Raw genomic sequence first — 17594 nt, forward strand, 5'->3', positions numbered from 1 at the left:
GAAAACCTCCAAAAGCATGGAGGTTAAAGAACACCCTACTAACGAATGAGTGGGTCAACCAGGCAATTAGAGAAGAAATTAAAAAATATATGGAAACAAACGAAAATGAAAATACAACAATCCAACCGCTCTGGGACGCAGCGAAGGCAGTCCTGAGAGGAAAATACATTGCAATCCAGGCCTATCTGAAGAAACAAGAAAAATCCCAAATACAAAATCTAACAGCACACCTAAAGGAAATAGAAGCAGAACAGCAAAGACACCCCAAACCCAGCAGAAGAAGAGAAATAATAAAGATCAGAGCAGAAATAAACAATATAGAATCTAAAAAAACTGTAGAGCAGATCAACGAAACCAAGAGTTGGTTTTTTGAAAAAATAAACAAAATTGACAAACCTCTAGCCAGGCTTCTCAAAAAGAAAAGGGAGATGACCCAAATAGATAAAATCATGAATGAAAATGGAATTATTACAACCAATCCCTCAGAGATACAAACAATTATCAGGGAATACTATGAAAAATTATTATGCCAACAAATTGGACAACCTGGAAGAAATGGACAAATTCCTGAACACCCACACTCTTCCAAAACTCAATCAGGAGGAAATAGAAAGCTTGAACAGACCCATAACCAGCGAAGAAATTGAATCGGTTATCAAAAATCTCCCAACAAATAAGAGTCCAGGACCAGATGGCTTCCCAGGGGAGTTCTACCAGACGTTTAAAGCAGAGATAATACCTATCCTTCTCAAGCTATTCCAAGAAATAGAAAGGGAAGGAAAACTTCCAGACTCATTCTATGAAGCCAGTATTACTTTGATTCCTAAACCTGACAGAGACCCAGTAAAAAAAAGAGAACTACAGGCCAATATCCCTGATGAATATGGATGCAAAAATTCTCAATAAGATACTAGCAAATCGAATTCAACAGCATATAAAAAGAATTATTCACCATGATCAAGTGGGATTCATTCCTGGGATGCAGGGCTGGTTCAACATTCGCAAATCAATCAATGTGATACATCACATTAACAAAAAAAAAAGAGAAGAACCATATGATCCTGTCAATCGATGCAGAAAAGGCCTTTGACAAAATCCAGCACCCTTTCTTAATAAAAACCCTTGAGAAAGTCGGGATAGAAGGAACATACTTAAAGATCATCAAAGCCATTTATGAAAAGCCCACAGCTAACATCATCCTCAACGGGGAAAAACTGAGAGCTTTTTCCCTGAGATCAGGAACACGACAGGGATGCCCACTCTCACCGCTGTTGTTTAACATAGTGCTGGAAGTTCTAGCATCAGCAATCAGACAACAAAAGGAAATCAAAGGCATCAAAATTGGCAAAGATGAAGTCAAGCTTTCGCTTTTTGCAGATGATATGATATTATACATGGAAAATCCGATAGACTCCACCAAAAGTCTGCTAGAACTGATTCATGAATTCAGCAAAGTTGCAGGATACAAAATCAATGTACAGAAATCAGTTGCATTCTTATACACTAATAATGAAGCAACAGAAAGACAAATAAAGAAACTGATCCCATTCACAATTGCACCAAGAAGCATAAAATACCTAGGAATAAATCTAACCAAAGATGTAAAGGATCTGTATGCTGAAAACTATAGAAAGCTTATGAAGGTAATTGAAGAAGATTTAAAGAAATGGAAAGACATTCCCTGCTCATGGATTGGAAAAATAAATATTGTCAAAATGTCAATACTACCCAAAGCTATCTACACATTCAATGCAATCCCAATCAAAATTGCACCAGCATTCTTCTCGAAACTAGAACAAGCAATCCTAAAATTCATATGGAACCACAAAAGGCCCCGAATAGCCAAAGGAATTCTGAAGAAGAAGACCAAAGCAGGAGGCATCACAATCCCAGACTTTAGCCTCTACTACAAAGCTGTAATCATCAAGACAGCATGGTATTGGCACAAAAACAGACACACAGACCAATGGAATAGAATAGAAACCCCAGAACTCGACCCACAAACGTATGGCCAACTCATCTTTGACAAAGCAGGAAAGAACATCCAATGGAAAAAAGACAGCCTCTTTAACAAATGGTGCTGGGAGAACTGGACAGCAACATGCAGAAGGTTGAAACTAGACCACTTTCTCACACCATTTACAAAAATAAACTCAAAATGGATAAAGGACCTAAATGTGAGACAGGAAACCATCAAAACCTTAGAGGAGAAAGCAGGAAAAGACCTCTCTGACCTCAGCCGTAGCAATCTCTTACTCGACATATCCCCAAAGGCAAGGGAATTAAAAGCAAAAGTGAATTACTGGGACCTTATGAAGATAAAAAGCTTCTGCACAGCAAAGGAAACAACCAACAAAACTAAAAGGCAACCAACGGAATGGGAAAAGATATTTGCAAATGACATATCGGACAAAGGGCTAGTATCTAAAATCTATAAAGAGCTCACCAAACTCCACACCCGAAAAACAAATAACCCAGTGAAGAAATGGGCAGAAAACATGAATAGACACTTCTCTAAAGAAGACATCCAGATGGCCAACAGACACATGAAAAGATGTTCAGCATCGCTCCTTATCAGGGAAATACAAATCAAAACCACACTCAGGTATCACCTCACGCCAGTCAGAGTGGCCAAAATGAACAAATCAGGAGACTATAGATGCTGGAGAGGATGTGGAGAAACGGGAACCCTCTTGCACTGTTGGTGGGAATGCAAATTGGTGCAGCCGCTCTGGAAAGCAGTGTGGAGGTTCCTCAGAAAATTAAAAATAGACCTACCCTATGACCCAGCAATAGCACTGCTAGGAATTTACCCAAGGGATACAGGAGTACTGATGCATAGGGGCACTTGTACCCCAATGTTCATAGCAGCACTCTCAACAATAGCCAAATTATGGAAAGAGCCTAAATGTCCATCAACTGATGAATGGATAAAGAAATTGTGGTTTATATACACAATGGAATACTACGTGGCAATGAGAAAAAATGAAATATGGCCTTTTGTAGCAACGTGGATGGAACTGGAGAGTGTGATGCTAAGTGAAATAAGCCATACAGAGAAAGACAGATACCATATGGTTTCACTCTTATGTGGATCCTGAGAAACTTAACAGGAACCCATGGGGGAGGGGAAGGAAAAAAAAAAAAAAAGAGGTTAGAGTGGGAGAGAGCCAAAGCATAGGAGACTGTTAAAAACTGAGAACAAACTGAGGGTTGATGGGGGGTGGGAGGGAGGGGAGGGTGGGTGATGGGTATTGAGGAGGGCATCTTTTGGGATGAGCACTGGGTGTTGTATGGAAACCAATTTGTCAATAAATTTCATATATATAAAAAAATAAATAAATAAATAAAACTCAACATCCAAAATCCAAATAATCCAATTAAAAATGGGCAGAAGAAATGAATAGACATTTTTCCAAAGAAGACATCCAGATGGCAAACAGACACATGAAAAGAGGCTCAACATCACTCCTCAAATCAAAACTACAATGAGGTTTCACCTCACACCTGCCATTATGGTTAAAATCAACAACACACGAAACAACAGGTGTTAGCCAGGAAGTGGAGAGAGGGGAACCCTCTTGCACTATTGGTGGGAATGCAAACAGGTGCAGCCACTTTGGAAAACAGCTATGGAGGCTCCTCAAAAGTTAAAAATAAAACTACCCTATGATCCAGCAATCGCACTATTAGGTGTTTACCCAAAGAATACAAAAATACTAATTCAAAGGGAAACATGCACCCTGATGTTTATAGCAGCACTACCTGCAAAAGCCAAATGATGGAAGCAGCTCAAGTGTCCATCAACTGATTAATAGAAAATGTGGTGTATACAATGGAGTACTACGTGGCAATGAGAAAGAATGAAATATGGCCCTTTGTAGCAACATGGATGGAACTGGAGAGTGTGATGCTAAGTGAAATAAGCCATACAGAGAAAGACAGATACCATATGGTTTCACTCTTATGTGGATCCTGAGAAACTTAACAGAAACCCATGGGGGAGGGGAAGGAAGAAAAAAAAGAGGTTGGAGTGGAAGAGAGCCAAAGCATAAGAGACTCTTAAAAACTGAGAACAAACTGAGGGTTGATGGGGGGTGGGAGGCAGGGGAGGGTGGGTGATGGGTATTGAGGAGGGCACCTTTTGGGATGAGCACTGGGTGTTATATGGAAACCAATTTGACAATAAACTTCATAAAAAAAATTAAATAAATAAATAAATAAAAACTTAAAAAAAAAGAAAGAAAAGAAAATGTGGTGTATATATATATACAATGGAATTTTACCCAGCCATTTAAAAGAATGAAATCCTGCCATTTGCAACGACATGGATGGAGCTAGAGAGTATTATGCTAAGTGAAGTAAGTCAGAGAAAGACAAATACCATATGGTTTCACTTATGTGGAATTTAAAACACAAAACAAACAAGCAAAGGGGAAAAAGAGAGAGTCAAGTCAAGAAACAGACTCTGAACTATTGAGAACAAACTGATGGTTACCAGATGGGAGGTGGGTGGGGGGGACGGGTTAAACAGGTGATGGAGATTAAGGAGGGTACTGGTTGGGATGAGCACAGGGTGTTGTATAGAAGTGTTGAAATACTATATTGTATACATGAAACTAACATTACACTGTATGTTAACTAACTGGAATTTGAATAAAAACTTTAAAAAAGTGTGGTACTGGCAGAGGGTTAGATCTATAAATCAACAGAACAGAGTCCAGAAACAGATCCACAAACACAGCCAATTTATTTATGACAAAACTGCACACGCAATTCAAAAGAGAAAAATTATACTTTCAACAAATGGGGTTAGAACGAATGGAATTCCATATGCAAAATAATGACCCTCAACTTAATCCTTACACCTTATATAAAATTTAACACAGAAGAGATCACAGATCTAAATGGAAAACCAATAACTATGAAACTTATAGAAGAAACAGGAAAAAATCTTCATGACTTAGGATCCAACAAAGAATTATTTTTTAATGTTTATTTATTTATTTTGAGACAGACAGAGCAAGCAGGGGAGGGGCAGAGAGAGAATCCCAAGCAGGCTCTGCACTGTCGGCGCAAAGCCTAATGCAGGGCTTGAACCCACAAACCCTGAGATCATGACCTGAGCCAAAATCAAGAGTCAGATGCTCAACCCAATGAGACACCCAGGCACCCCAGACCCAGCAAAGAATTCTTAAACGTGATGTTGAAATAACCGTGAGTGAAGGAAATAATTCATATATTGGCCATTTTCAAAATTAAAAATTCTTGCTCTGTGAATAACACTAAGCGAATGAAAAGACGTGGCTTGAAGAAATATAGACAAAATATTTACAAACGTATCTGACAAAGGACTTGTAAACAATATACATAAATAACTCTCCCCAATTTCAAGAGCGAGAAAACAATCCAATTTTAAAATGGGCAGATGACAAACTGAGGGTTGATGGGGGGGTGGGAGGGAGGGGAGGGTGAGTGATGGGTACTGAGGAGGGCACCTTTTGGGATGAGCACTGGGTGTTGTATGGAAACCAATTTGACAATAAATTTCATATATTGAAAAAAAAATAAAATAAAAAAAAATAAATAAAACGGGCAGATGACTTGATTGAACACTTCGCCAAAGAGGATATACAAAAAGTAAAGAAACATATAGAGGTCTTAAACATCATCAGCTATTAGTGAAACACAAATTAAAGGCATGATGAGACAATAACTATACTACTAGGATGACTAAAATTAAAAATACTAACAATACCAGGGCGCCTAGATGGCTCAGTTGGCTACGTGTCCAACCCTTGATTTCAGCTCAGGTCACGATCAACCTGCTTGGGATTCTCTCTCTCCCTCTCTATGCCCCTCCCTCGCTCACGCTCGTGCTCTCTCAAAATAAATAAATAAACATTAAAAAAATACTGACAATACCAAGTGCTGGCAAAAATGTGAAGCAACTGGAATTCTTATACATTGCTGGTGAAAATGAAAAATGATTCAACTATTCTGGAAAACAATTTGGCAGATTCTTAAAACGTTAAGCGTACAGTTACCAAAAGACCCAGAAATCCAGTATTTATTCTAGAGAAATGAAAACATATGTGCACACAAAAACCTGTGTATGAATATTAAAGTGGCTTTACTCGTAATTGCCAAAACTGGAAATAATCCAAATGATTTTCAACAGGAGAATGGATAAATAAGCTACGGTACATCTATACCATGGAATACCACCCAGCAATAAAAAAGGAAAGAACTGACAACTTGTCTGAATCTCCAGGGAATTATGATGAGTAAAAATTTCCTCCGACTTAGGCTCAGGTCATGATCTCACAGTTTGTGGGTTCAAGCCCCGCATCAGACTCTGTGCGGACAGCTCGGAGCCTGGAGCCTGCTTCATATTCTGTGTCTTCTCTCTCTGCCCCTCCACTACTCACTCTTACTCTCTCTCTCTCTCAAAAATAAACATTTGGGGTGCCTGGGTGGCGCAGTCGGTTAAGCGTCCGACTTCAGCCAGGTCACGATCTCGCGGTCCGTGAGTTCGAGCCCTGCGTCAGGCTCTGGGCTGATGGCTCAGAGCCTGGAGCCTGTTTCCGATTCTGTGTCTCCCTCTCTCTCTGCCCCTCGCCCGTTCATGCTCTGTCTCTCTCTGTCCCAAAAATAAATAAACGTTGAAAAAAAAAATTAAAAAAAAAAAATAATAAACATTTAAAATTTTTTTAAAATTTTTTAAGTGAAAGAAAAACATTGGTTGGCTGTGAGCACCTGTAGGACTTTGTCTCTTGGCTAAATGAGAATCCAAAGTCTGACCGATAAAATTACTTCAGAAAAATGATCTCAAGAAAAGCAAGTTCCCTGACATATTTCATTCCCAAAGGATACTCTGACACCATGTCTCCAGCTCAGTGAGAAATGCTGTAAGAAATATCTGCAGGAGGGGCGCCTGGGTGGCTCAGTCGGTCAAGCATCCAACTTCAGCTCAGGTCATGATCTCACTGCTTCAGGTCATGATCTCACTGCTTATGGGTGTGAGTCCTGTGTCAGGCTCTGTGCTGACAGCTCGGAGCCTGGAGCCTGCTTCAGATTCTGTCTCTGTCTCTCTGCCCCTCCCCTGCTCACACTCTCTCTCTCTCTAATATAAATAAAAAATAAACATTAAAAAATAAAAAAAAAAAAAGAAATATCTGTAGGAAACCAGCGACTGCATTTATCACTAGGCTGTGGTTGAAGACAATTCCACCAACCACATGAAGACTCAGAAAAGAAATGCCTTGGAAGGCAAACACAGGAAACCTTTACTTCCCTGAGAACTCAGTGCACTCTCTCCTGAGGAGTAAGGTGAACCAGGTTCCTGGTTACGTTTCCCTCTGGCTGCCAGAAGCTCAAAGAGAAATCTGTAAGTCGATGTTAGTATCTGTCACACCCTAATGTCTACATTCTAACTTGGCCTTGCTGTCTCTCATTTTCCCTGATCCTAATGCTTATTTACAAATAATTTCCTATTTTAGGTCAGAGATTCCTAAGTATCTCGTCACGTCCATGGTAAAAAAAAAAAAAAAAAAAGGAAGAAACAGCATACTTACCTGGGGTTTGGCCATTTCCTGCTTTTCTTGGGAAAAGGCAGAGATGTGTGAAAGCTGAGCTGGAAGAATGGAAAAGTGTACAGTATATGAGAGAACCCATAAGGTTTATATGCCCAGAATTATCTGCCTAGAAATTCCCCTCACACTAGCGGGCCATGAGGCCATTCTGTGGAAGTTTGGGCAACCATGTAGTTTTCAACAACCACCTGTGTATTCTTGACTCTCTTCCTCACATGAGCATCTAACACAAAAGGGCTTTTTTTCTATATATACTTGTGTACTGACCCAGAAATTGTAATTCTAGGCATTCTACCTAATGAAATAATGTATTCTAATGCATCACAACTTCTCTGTAAGTACCTTCACCTCAGCACTGACTTTCTGAATGCCGAAGTTAATCCTGTGACTCATAATAAGCGATTAGTAAGGAAATACAAGGAGTGAAATGTTACAGACCTATTAAAAATGTTGTATGGAACCGTATGCTTTAGTATTTGTATATTTCTCTGTACGTATATCTAAATTAAGTTTTTTAAATGTTAGAGAATAAATTTTTAAGCTGAATCACAGTAAACTTCTAAATGAAAATAAGGTAGGTTATAAAATTGCAGGAACCCATTTCAAACTGTTAAAAGTTTAAAAACGCACACCCCGAATACCCACTAAAAACTTGCTAAGAATGGACCGGACATTTAAATGCAGGGGGATAAAAATCAATTCCTTTTGATTTTCTTTTCTTCTATTTTTAATCTGTAATTCAAATGTGTTAGTATTTATCATACACCAAGTAAAATTAACTTTTAAAAACTATCATCCCCATAACGTTTTAAGCCCCATGATCCCCCCAAACCCCGCGGCACCAGGCCTCGCCCACCCCAACCCCCAAGCCCCGAAGTGAGTCCACTCAGGTACCTCTTCCTTCTCCTCCTCACCTCACTGGGGCCGGCTTGCCCAGGAGCCAGAAGGAAGCCTTCGGGTGCAGATTCACTTCGGCTGGAGCATTCACACCAGGCCCCTACGCTGGGGTGTGGGAGAGGGGAGAGGGGAGAGGAAAAGGTAGGGCGCGCCTAAGGAGGTGCCTGATGAGGAGTGCGTAAGAACCCTTAGCGCAAATCACTGTGCCGGAAAACGTGTAAAAGTCAACGTTTAATAAGCCCCATTCAACCCTGACTAGTCCCGTAACTTTGTCCACCATCATGCCCCAGAGACCTTCATTCAGTCTCCCATCACCCCACAACTCCCCGCATCAATGATCCTCCCAAATCCCCCTTCCTTCGTTCCTCCAGAACTCCCCATCACTTGGCCCATCACCCCTAGCACTCGCCCTCTCAACCCATCCCCCCTCCTCTTTCTCACCCTCTCGACAATAGATTTTCTGCTCACTGCAGAGGAGACCATTACAAGAACTGGCCCTGAGCAACACTTCCGCTTCGGGACGACTCGGGCTCCGCAGCCTACAGGGCTGCAGCAGGCTGGTGTGCGCACGCTCAGCGGGGTCTTTGAGCCCGCGTCAGCCAATAGTCACCACCAGGCCCCCTCCCGCCGGCGGGACGCGAAAGAGATGGGGCTGGGGCGCGTGCGCCTGCGTCTGCGCCTGCGCCTGCGTCTGCGCCTGCGCCTGCGTGGAGAGAAGATGGCTGCGCCCGCGCGGCTGCTTTGAGGTGGCCGTACCCACCGTGTCTCTTCACCTCGCTGGCTGCCATCACCTATGGAGCAGGTGTTTATTTTGTTCTGCAGAGGCTGTCATTCCTGAGATTTCAAAAACCATTTTCCTTATGACGGGGAGGGGAATTGCCCAATTAAGAAAAATTCTGGCAGGCAGGAATTTGGTGTCTTGAACCCGAAGGGCAGCATCAGGTTTACAGGTGTAATTGAACAGTTAGACGGGATGCGTGGCAGCATTGCCCAGCGTGCACAAAGGCTGGGAGGTAAGGAAAGGTCACACTGGCTCCATCCAGTGGCTAGAGCTGGTGGTTTGAAGGACAGTATACAAACAAACTAAAGATAAATAAACGGCTACCTAGAACACACCCACCCCGGGGTATAAGGAATGTGTTAAGTAGTGACTGACGAAAGGATGCTTTCTTTGGATGGGCAGGATCGAACTCCTTTCGTTGGAGGTGACAGATACGCCGACCAAAAGGAGCCGGCCACACGAATAGCTGAAGCAAAGAGCTTTCTGGTGGAGGGCACGGCAGTTCCAAAAGCCCGGAAGTGAAACCTAAATTGGTGTGTTAGAGGAACGGAAACCGTGGCAGCTTGTTGGGAGTGTAGGAGTTGTGAGGGTGGGAGAGGTGGGTGGGGCCAGATGCTGTAGGGCCTCCTCTGGCAGGAACAGAGCTCATGCTTCATTCTAGACACAATGGGAAGCCATAAGAAGGGAAAGATTTTTAAAAGACCCCTCAGAAGTAATCAAGAATTCTTGTTGATCGTGAGTCTTGCACCACTAGAACATGAGCTTCACAGGGATTTGCTTAAGCACCTCCTGAATGACACATAGTATTCTAGACGTTGGCAAGGGACGAAGACAGAACTAACCAAACAAACATTTATGGAGACAGTCTGGTTTCGAACACCCACCTACCAGCTTTGTAACCTAGGGCAGAACTCCTCTGTGCTGTTTCCTTATCTATAAAATGGGGACAATGACAAATGAATTGATACTTATCAAGGGTTTAGAACAAGACTTGGCACATAGTAAGTACTGCATGTTTTATTATTATTTAAATAAAAATAGAAATGTATATGCATAAAGGTTTTTTTAGTAAGAAGGAAAAAATGGGGCACCTGGGTGGCTCAGTCGGTTAAGCCTCCGACTTCAGCTCAGGTCATGATCTCACAGTCCATGGGTTCGAGCCCCACGTCGGGCTCTGTGCTGACGGCTCGGAGCCTGGAGCTTGCTTCGGATTCTGTGTCTCCCTCTCTGCCCCTCCCCTGCTCATGCCCTGTCTCTGTCTCAAAAATAAATAAAAACATAAAAAAAATAAGAAGGAAAAAATTAAAAGATAATCTACAGGCTACTTTGGAGAACAGGCCACAGAGGGCAAGGGCAAAAGCAGGAAAAATACTGTGGCTCCTGCCAACAAGCCCAGCAAGTGATAATGGGACTCAGACCTAGCTCAGTATCTCCTGAGTGCCACACACCGTGTGAAGCATATGACATGACCTGCCTCAGACAGTCCCCACCATCTGTGAACAGTCCCATGGCCCCCACTTATCAGATGAGGAAACTGAGTCCCAGAGAGACTCAGTAACTTGCCCAAGGTCACAGAGTTTCCCAGGGTTGGATTCTTAACTTCTACCCAATAATATTTTTTCTTTTGTTTATTCAATATCCCCCAGAACTTTTGGAAAGTATCTGAGGGTCCTCATCCCAGAACCATTAAAACTAACCAAGGAACATTTTTACCAGAAATATAGGTGGAGCAGAGTGCTTGGGTGGTTCAGTAAGTTAAGTATCTGACTCTTGATTTTGGCTCAAGTCATGATCTCACGGGTTTGTGAGTTTGAACCCTGCATCAGGCTCTGTGCTGATGGTTCGGAGCCTGCTTGGGATTCTCTCTCTCTCTCTCTCTCTCTCAAAATAAACTTTAAAAAATGTAGGGGGGGAGGGTGCCTGGGTGGCTCAGTCAGTTGAGCATCTGACTCTTGATTTCAGCTCAGGTCATGATCTCTCAGTTTGTGAGATGGAGCCCCCAGTCGGGCTCTGCACTGACAGCACAGAGCCTGCTTGAGATTCTCTCCCTCTCTGCTCCTCCCTCCATCTCAAAATAAATAAATAAGCACTAAAAAAAAGGAACTATAGATGGAGCTCCCTAGCAGACAAAGAGAAAAAACAGAGGAGTAACTCCTATCTCTTGCTCCCTGAAGGATCAGCACTTATCAGGTACAAACATGTCAGCTCTCTAAATGCATTAGAAGGTGGGAAGTTGGAAGGGTTGGACCTGTAGGTCCCATCCCAACCTAGCCTCTTCCATCTTAGAAGCCCCATTCCCCACCACCTTGTACACACACACCCCTGTGTTTAGGGAGAATCCTTTGGGTTGGTGGGTATTGGGGTACAGTGATTGCCAGCTCCAGAAATGTCCCTAAGGCAGTGATACAGCCCCTCAAAACTGTTTCAGAGTTCATAGTGCACATCCATAAGCTATGTGAGACCAGCTTTTCTGCGCTGAAGAACTCAGACTCCCACTCTTTCCTGAGCATCCTCTGCCATCAGTCCCTGCAGATGAAACCTCCTCATACAGTGGTCTAAGCAGCAGGTAGCTAGGTAAAAGGGTGTGGAAAGCTAACAGGAACTGGTCCCAGCACAGAGTCTGTACAATGTGATGCTCCCACCCACAGGCCCCCCACCTCACCAGTTAGACATCATTACAATTGCTCTCAATACACATTTTATCAAGGGGTGCCTGGTTGGCTCAGTTGGTAGCATGTAACTCTTGGTCCCAGGGTCATGAGTTCAAGCCCCACATTGGGTGTAGGGCTTACCTTTAAAAAAAAACATTTCATCGGGGCGCCTGGGTGGCTCAGTCGGTTGAACATCCGACTTCAGCTCAGGTCATGATCTCACTGTTTGTGAGTTCGAGCCCCGCATCGGGATCTGTGCTGACAGCGCAGAGCCTGGAGCCTGCTTCAGATTCTGTGTCTCCCTCTCTCTGCCCCTTCCCCGCTCATGCTCTGTCTCTCTTTGTCTCTCAAAAATGAATAAACGTTTAAAAAAATTTAAAAAATTTCATCAAAACTATGGAAGTGTGGCTAATTGTGAGCAATCATTTTGGACCATAAGGTGGCAAATGAGTTTGTCAGAGAAACAGCACAGGAGCCAGTTTTCTGGTGATCTTGAAGCTGCCATGCTAGCTCTGAACTACCTGAGGGGAAGAGGAATCCCCTTCCATCCTTTTGAAGCCACTGGTATTTGTAGTATATACCATCACTGGTAATATGAATCCTGAACAATAGATCAGTCTTTTCTGTCTTGGCCAATCTGAGTGTCATTAAATAGGAGACCTATGGGACTGGTTGGGGGTGGGGGTGGATAATGGTGAATGAAGGACAAATTGGGAGTGAATGGTAGCAAGGAGAGACAAAGGGTGATGGGAGGGAAGTGAACGAGTAGAGTGGAGTGAAAAGTGGGCAGCGTGGAGCAGCATGAGGAAATGACTGCATTAGATTTTGAATTAATTTGAGATTATGGATGAGACTGAGTAAATGATGGGAAAATGAGGCATGGTCTAAAGTGACAGAAAGTGAAAGTGGAAGCAGACTGAGTGACTGCAGCAATTCAAGGCAGTGAATGTGAATGGAGTTGATAAAGCAGTAGAGTGCAAGTTGTTTTGAGTACTAAGGATCAAAGTGTGAATAAATGATGGTTCATGGAGCACGTAAGAGTGAGAGGTGGATTCAGGAGGAGAGTGGGAGTGAATGGAGGTAACGTGAGGCATAGAAGGAAGAATGGAGAGCACGAGGGACAGAATAAGAGGGACTGAAGATGTATATGTAGTAGAATGTGAATATATGAATCAGGTAGATTTGAGTGGTGACACTATGAGGGAGAAGGAGAATGGCTAGAGGTGAATGAGGGGTAGACTTGGACTAGATAGGGGTGATTTGGGGCTCCAGGAATGTCCAGGGTTCCCAGTTTCAATCAGCCCAGGTGAATGAGCTGATGCATGTGCATGAATGGAGCTAATGTTGGGCAGAATGAGAGGGAATAGAAGCAAAAAGCAGAAGGTGAGTAACTGTGGTTATTATAAGCCAAAGAGAAAGATGAGGGTCACATGGCCCCAAGTGAATGAAGTCGGGGGGCGATGGATGAATGGGGCCCAGTATTAGCAAAAAGTGGTGAATTCAAAGGCAGAGTGTGACTGAATGAAGGTACTATGGGGCAGAATGGAAACAACTAGCCATGAAATCATGAGCCAAACAGGAGTGATAAGTGGGAATGGGGTTACATTGGAAATGAGTTTAAATGAATGAGAGGCAGAGTAAGAGTCAATGGAGTCAATGAAGAGAAAATGAGGAATGGGGGTGACCAAGCACAGAATGAGTATATATGGGTAATTTGAGCTAGTGTTTGGGAGTATTACAGGGCAGAGTTCCAGGAAACGGGGGTAACAAGGGAATAGTATTTGAGAGAAGAGAGGTGAAGAAGGGGCAGAGAGTGAATGAGAGAAAGAATGAGGCCCAGAGTCAATTAACAAAGCTGAAGGATGGGCCATGTGAGAATGAATGGGTGTCATTTCATGCACTGTCAAGAAGTGGAGGAGAAAGTAGAAAATGAGAGCCTGAGAGTGAATTGAGGTGAAGGAATATGATGTGAGAGAACTGAGGTAATATAAGGAGAAGGTTAAGAAATTGTGATAATATGAGGCATAGTGTGAATGAATGTAAGTGGATGAGAGACAGTATAAGTGAATGGGGCAATAAAAGAACAAGAATGGAGGTGGAAAATTAGTAGAGTGTGCATATATATGTAATGTGTCATGTGTAATACATAATGCAGGGCAGAGTGTGATTGAATGGGGGTAATGTGGGACAGATTCCAGTAAATTAGGATGGAACAATGCATAAAAGTAAAGGAGGAGCCAAGAATGGGTAAATGGAGGTAATGAGGGTCAGAAGATGAGGGCATGGTGGCCATATTGCACAGAGCATGAGAAATCGAGGTGGTAGTAGACACGATGTAGTGAACAGAGCTGACTGCTGAGCAGAGTAGGAGGAATGGAGGCGATGAGGGGCAGAGTGAGTGGATATGGAGGTAATCAAGTGGTACAGCATGATTAATGACAGCAGAGTGTAACAGTGTTAAGGAATGTGGGGGGATGTAGGCTGATAGTGAGGCCCAGTGCCTGAGTCCTATCTGTCCTTTGTGTCACCAGTTCCTCTCTTCCTGCGTCTCTTTGTGACATCTCAGGGTTTCTCCCTGTTTTTGTCTCCTCCCATCTTTATGCATATGTCAGTATCTTTCTCTTTTCTTGTGTGTATGTCTCTAACAGAAATGGCACTGGGAAAGGCGGTGAGGTGTCTAACCCTCTGGCTTCTCTGTTCCAGAATCTATTGCATAGCCATTTGCTCATACAGCCCAGAGTTCCAGAATGCCCTTATTTCTGGACATAGCAGGGTGAGTCTGGAGCAAAGAGTTGGCCAGGAGGGCCTGTGGGTGTTATAATGAAGGGCTTTGTTACTGTGAAGGTCACCTTAGCCATGCTTATGGCTGCTATTGTGGATGCCAAGATCTATGAACGCTGTGAACTGGCACTGAAGCTGGAGAGGGCAGGCCTCAACAGCTTCAAGGACTACACCGTTGGAGACTGTGAGACCCCAGCTGCCCCAAGTCCCACCTACACCCCGAGCTGCCCACCACATTCAGACCCAGTCCCCCCTTTGTCATTTATCACCTCCCCAGCCCAGGGCATGATCCTCTCGGTCACCCCATGACTGACTGTGATGGCTGGTTTAACTTACTCTAATGTCATTACTATCATTACCTTCACAACAATCATCCTCATCTCCACCATCAATACCATCACTACCATCAAAGTCATCACACATACTATCACCACTGCCATCACTGATATCTCACCAGAATCACCAACATCAAAACCACCACACCAAACCAAGATCCTCACTCCCACAACTGAGATGACAATGATCCCTGTCCCCTCTCCCTCATTCTACCATCCCCTATTTCCAGGACCCATGCCTACCTGATACCTATTCCTTATTTGACCCAGGGCTGTGCATGGCACACTATGAGAGTGGTTTTGACACTTCCTTCGTGGACCACAATCCTGACGGCAGCAGTGAATACGGCATTTTCCAGCTGAACTCTGCCTGGTGGTGTGACAATGGGATTACGCCCACCCAGAACCTCTGTCACATGGATTGTCGTGGTAAGGCAGCACTGGGGACACCCTGAACCCCTGCCTGCCCCACTGCCCAACACACCAGAATGCAAGGCTGTTAAACCATGATCTCTAGTAACAAGCAGAAAAATGACAGGGAAAGGAGCAGAGTTGCCTGGGCTGTTAAGAGACACCATCCTGTATCCTTACCAACTACATTTAGATGTTGTCCAGGTCAGGAGGGCTCAGAACTCCTATACCTCACCCAGAATGGAGGCTGCAGTTTTCTGTGACTCAGGAGATAGGAAACGTAGCTCCATGCAGAATGGAGGGGGAGATGTTCCTGATTTGTGGATGAGGTTGTTCAGGCCCTGGGGGAAGAAGCAAATATCTGGCTGTAGGAACATAAATAAGTTACCTTCATGCAGAAAGGAGAGAACTTTCCAGACAAGAGTGTGGTGTTATTGAGGACAAAATTTAATAGCAATAGTTGTTCAGGGTTGGCCAAAATGGTGCTTGAGGTCATCCAAGACAGTCCAAAATGGAGACTGAGGTTACTGAGGGCCAGACCAAATGGAGGTTGAGGCAGCCCAAGTCCTGCTACAGTAACAGGTGAGGTAACCCCAACAGGATTGGCCAGCTTGAAGGTTGAGGTTGTCTAACACCGGCCACCATAGAGGTTGACGTTATCTAGGACAGGGTAACATGAATAGTAAGGCTTTTCAAGACTAGCTAAAATAAAGGTTAAGGTTCACTTTGAGTCAACATGGAAGTTGAAGTAGTCCAGGATCAGCTATAATGGAAGTTGAGGTCCTAGACTGGTTAACATGGAAGTTGGAATTATTTATAACCAGTCAAAATAGCAATTGAGGCTGTTCAGGACTGGTTAACACTGTGGTTGAGATCATTAACCTGTCAGAATGGCAGTAAAGGTCACCCTGGTTGAGCAGTTGAGATCATCTGGACCATGATGGCTGAGGTTGAATGGAACTAGTCAACATGGAGATTGAGGTCATTTGTAACTAGTCAAATGGGAGTTGAGGTTATCCAGGATCTGACAACATAGTGTTTGAAATCACCAAGACTGACCAACCTTGCAGTTGAGTAGCTTTCCAACCAGCCAAGATGGTGGTTAAGGTGATGTCAGACCAGCTGCCATTGCAGTTGAGATTATCCATAACCACGCAAAATTACAGCTGAAGTCATCCAGACCTGGCCAACAAGGAGTTTGAGGTCATTAGGACCAGCCAATATGGTGGCTGAGGATATTCATAACCAGTCAATATGACGGTCAAGTTCATCCAGGATCAGTCAACATGAGTTAAGGTTCTACAGAAACAGCCAACATAGTAGTTGAGGTCATTCATAACCAGCTGACAAGTGAATCAAGGACAGTGAGAATCAGTCAATGTAGTGATTGAAGTTATTCAAGCTCCCTGGGCCCACCATACACTGTCACCCTGTCCCCAGTGCACCAGATCACTATATCCCTCTCTTCTTCCCCTCCTCCCTACCAGACCTGCTCAACCACCATCTTCTAGATGATATCTTGTGTGCCAGGCAGGTGGTGTCCTCACAGAATGGTATGACTGCTTGGTAAGTTCATGGAGGTGTCTTGGACCCTGGGGAGCTGGGATAATGGCACTGCCACCCCACAAGCCTGTCCACTTCATCCTCCCTCCCTCTCTTCATTTCCCAGGGATTCTTGGATCCGGCACTGCTACGGGCATGATTTATCTGAATGGCTCAAGGGATGTAATATGCATGCAAAACATGACTCAAAGAAAATTAAGTCATGACTCATTCCAAGAGATAGAAATTTTATTTTCTCCTTTCTTTTCTTTCTTCTGTGGATTTAATAGTGCTATCTAGATTTAATAGTGCTATCTATAAACAACATAAGAGGCCTCGGATGCCCAGCTCTTCATTTTCCCAATGGAGGTACCCCATTTAATCACTTCCTCCGGATCACTTGGGGTGAAGGTAATAGCATAGTTTCTCCTGGGTTCAAATACCATCTTTACTACTTACTAGCTGTGTTGCCTTGAGCAAGGCATTTAATTTCTCTGTGCCTCAGTTTCCTCATTTGCAAAATGAGGATGATAATGGTAGTAACTATTTCATGGGATTATTGGGAGCATTAAGTGAATTAATGTTTGTAAAGCTCATAAAG

The 17594-nt window shown here is 43.4% G+C and overlaps 2 protein-coding genes across 5 annotated transcripts in view; one reads left to right on the plus strand and one right to left on the minus strand.

Moving 5' to 3' along the window:
* Positions 1-9091, minus strand: part of ZNF182 (zinc finger protein 182) — a 35842-nt gene extending 26751 nt beyond the window's left edge. For 2 of the 4 annotated variants that reach the window (XM_047076163.1, XM_047076159.1), the window contains exons 1-3: positions 8934-9091; positions 8510-8597; positions 7578-7636 (exon numbers count right to left, since the gene is read on the minus strand). In XM_047076163.1, the coding sequence (XP_046932119.1) occupies positions 7578-7592 (15 nt within the window). In that variant the 5' untranslated portion in view covers positions 7593-7636; positions 8510-8597; positions 8934-9091. Of the gene's footprint in view, positions 1-7577; positions 7637-8489; positions 8895-8933 lie in introns of those variants that run through there. The other 2 variants (XM_047076160.1, XM_047076162.1) reach the window with 2 other exon arrangements.
* A 5653-nt stretch (positions 9092-14744) lies between these two features.
* LOC124509194 (sperm acrosome-associated protein 5-like) lies at positions 14745-17220 on the plus strand. Its single transcript, XM_047075756.1, has 4 exons — positions 14745-14889; positions 15311-15469; positions 16939-17017; positions 17121-17220. The coding sequence occupies exons 1-4, from the start codon at positions 14745-14747 to the stop codon at positions 17218-17220; spliced, it is 483 nt and encodes a 160-aa protein (XP_046931712.1).
* The last annotated feature ends 374 nt before the right edge of the window (positions 17221-17594 follow it).

This window comes from Lynx rufus, unplaced genomic scaffold (genome assembly GCF_022079265.1).
Source record: "Lynx rufus isolate CCGP_SWC_20201006 ecotype Redwood Valley unplaced genomic scaffold, mLynRuf1.p SCAF_14, whole genome shotgun sequence".
Lineage (NCBI taxonomy): Eukaryota > Metazoa > Chordata > Mammalia > Carnivora > Felidae > Lynx > Lynx rufus.

Coding starts and splice junctions, on each gene's coding strand:
- LOC124509194 (XM_047075756.1), top strand. CDS start 14,745: ATGAAGGGCTTTGTTACTGTGAAGGTCACCTTAGCCATGCTTATGGCT. Junction 14,890..15,310: donor GGACTACACCGTTGGAGACT/GTGAGACCCCAG, acceptor TATTTGACCCAG/GGCTGTGCATGGCACACTAT. Junction 15,470..16,938: donor CTGTCACATGGATTGTCGTG/GTAAGGCAGCAC, acceptor CCTCCCTACCAG/ACCTGCTCAACCACCATCTT.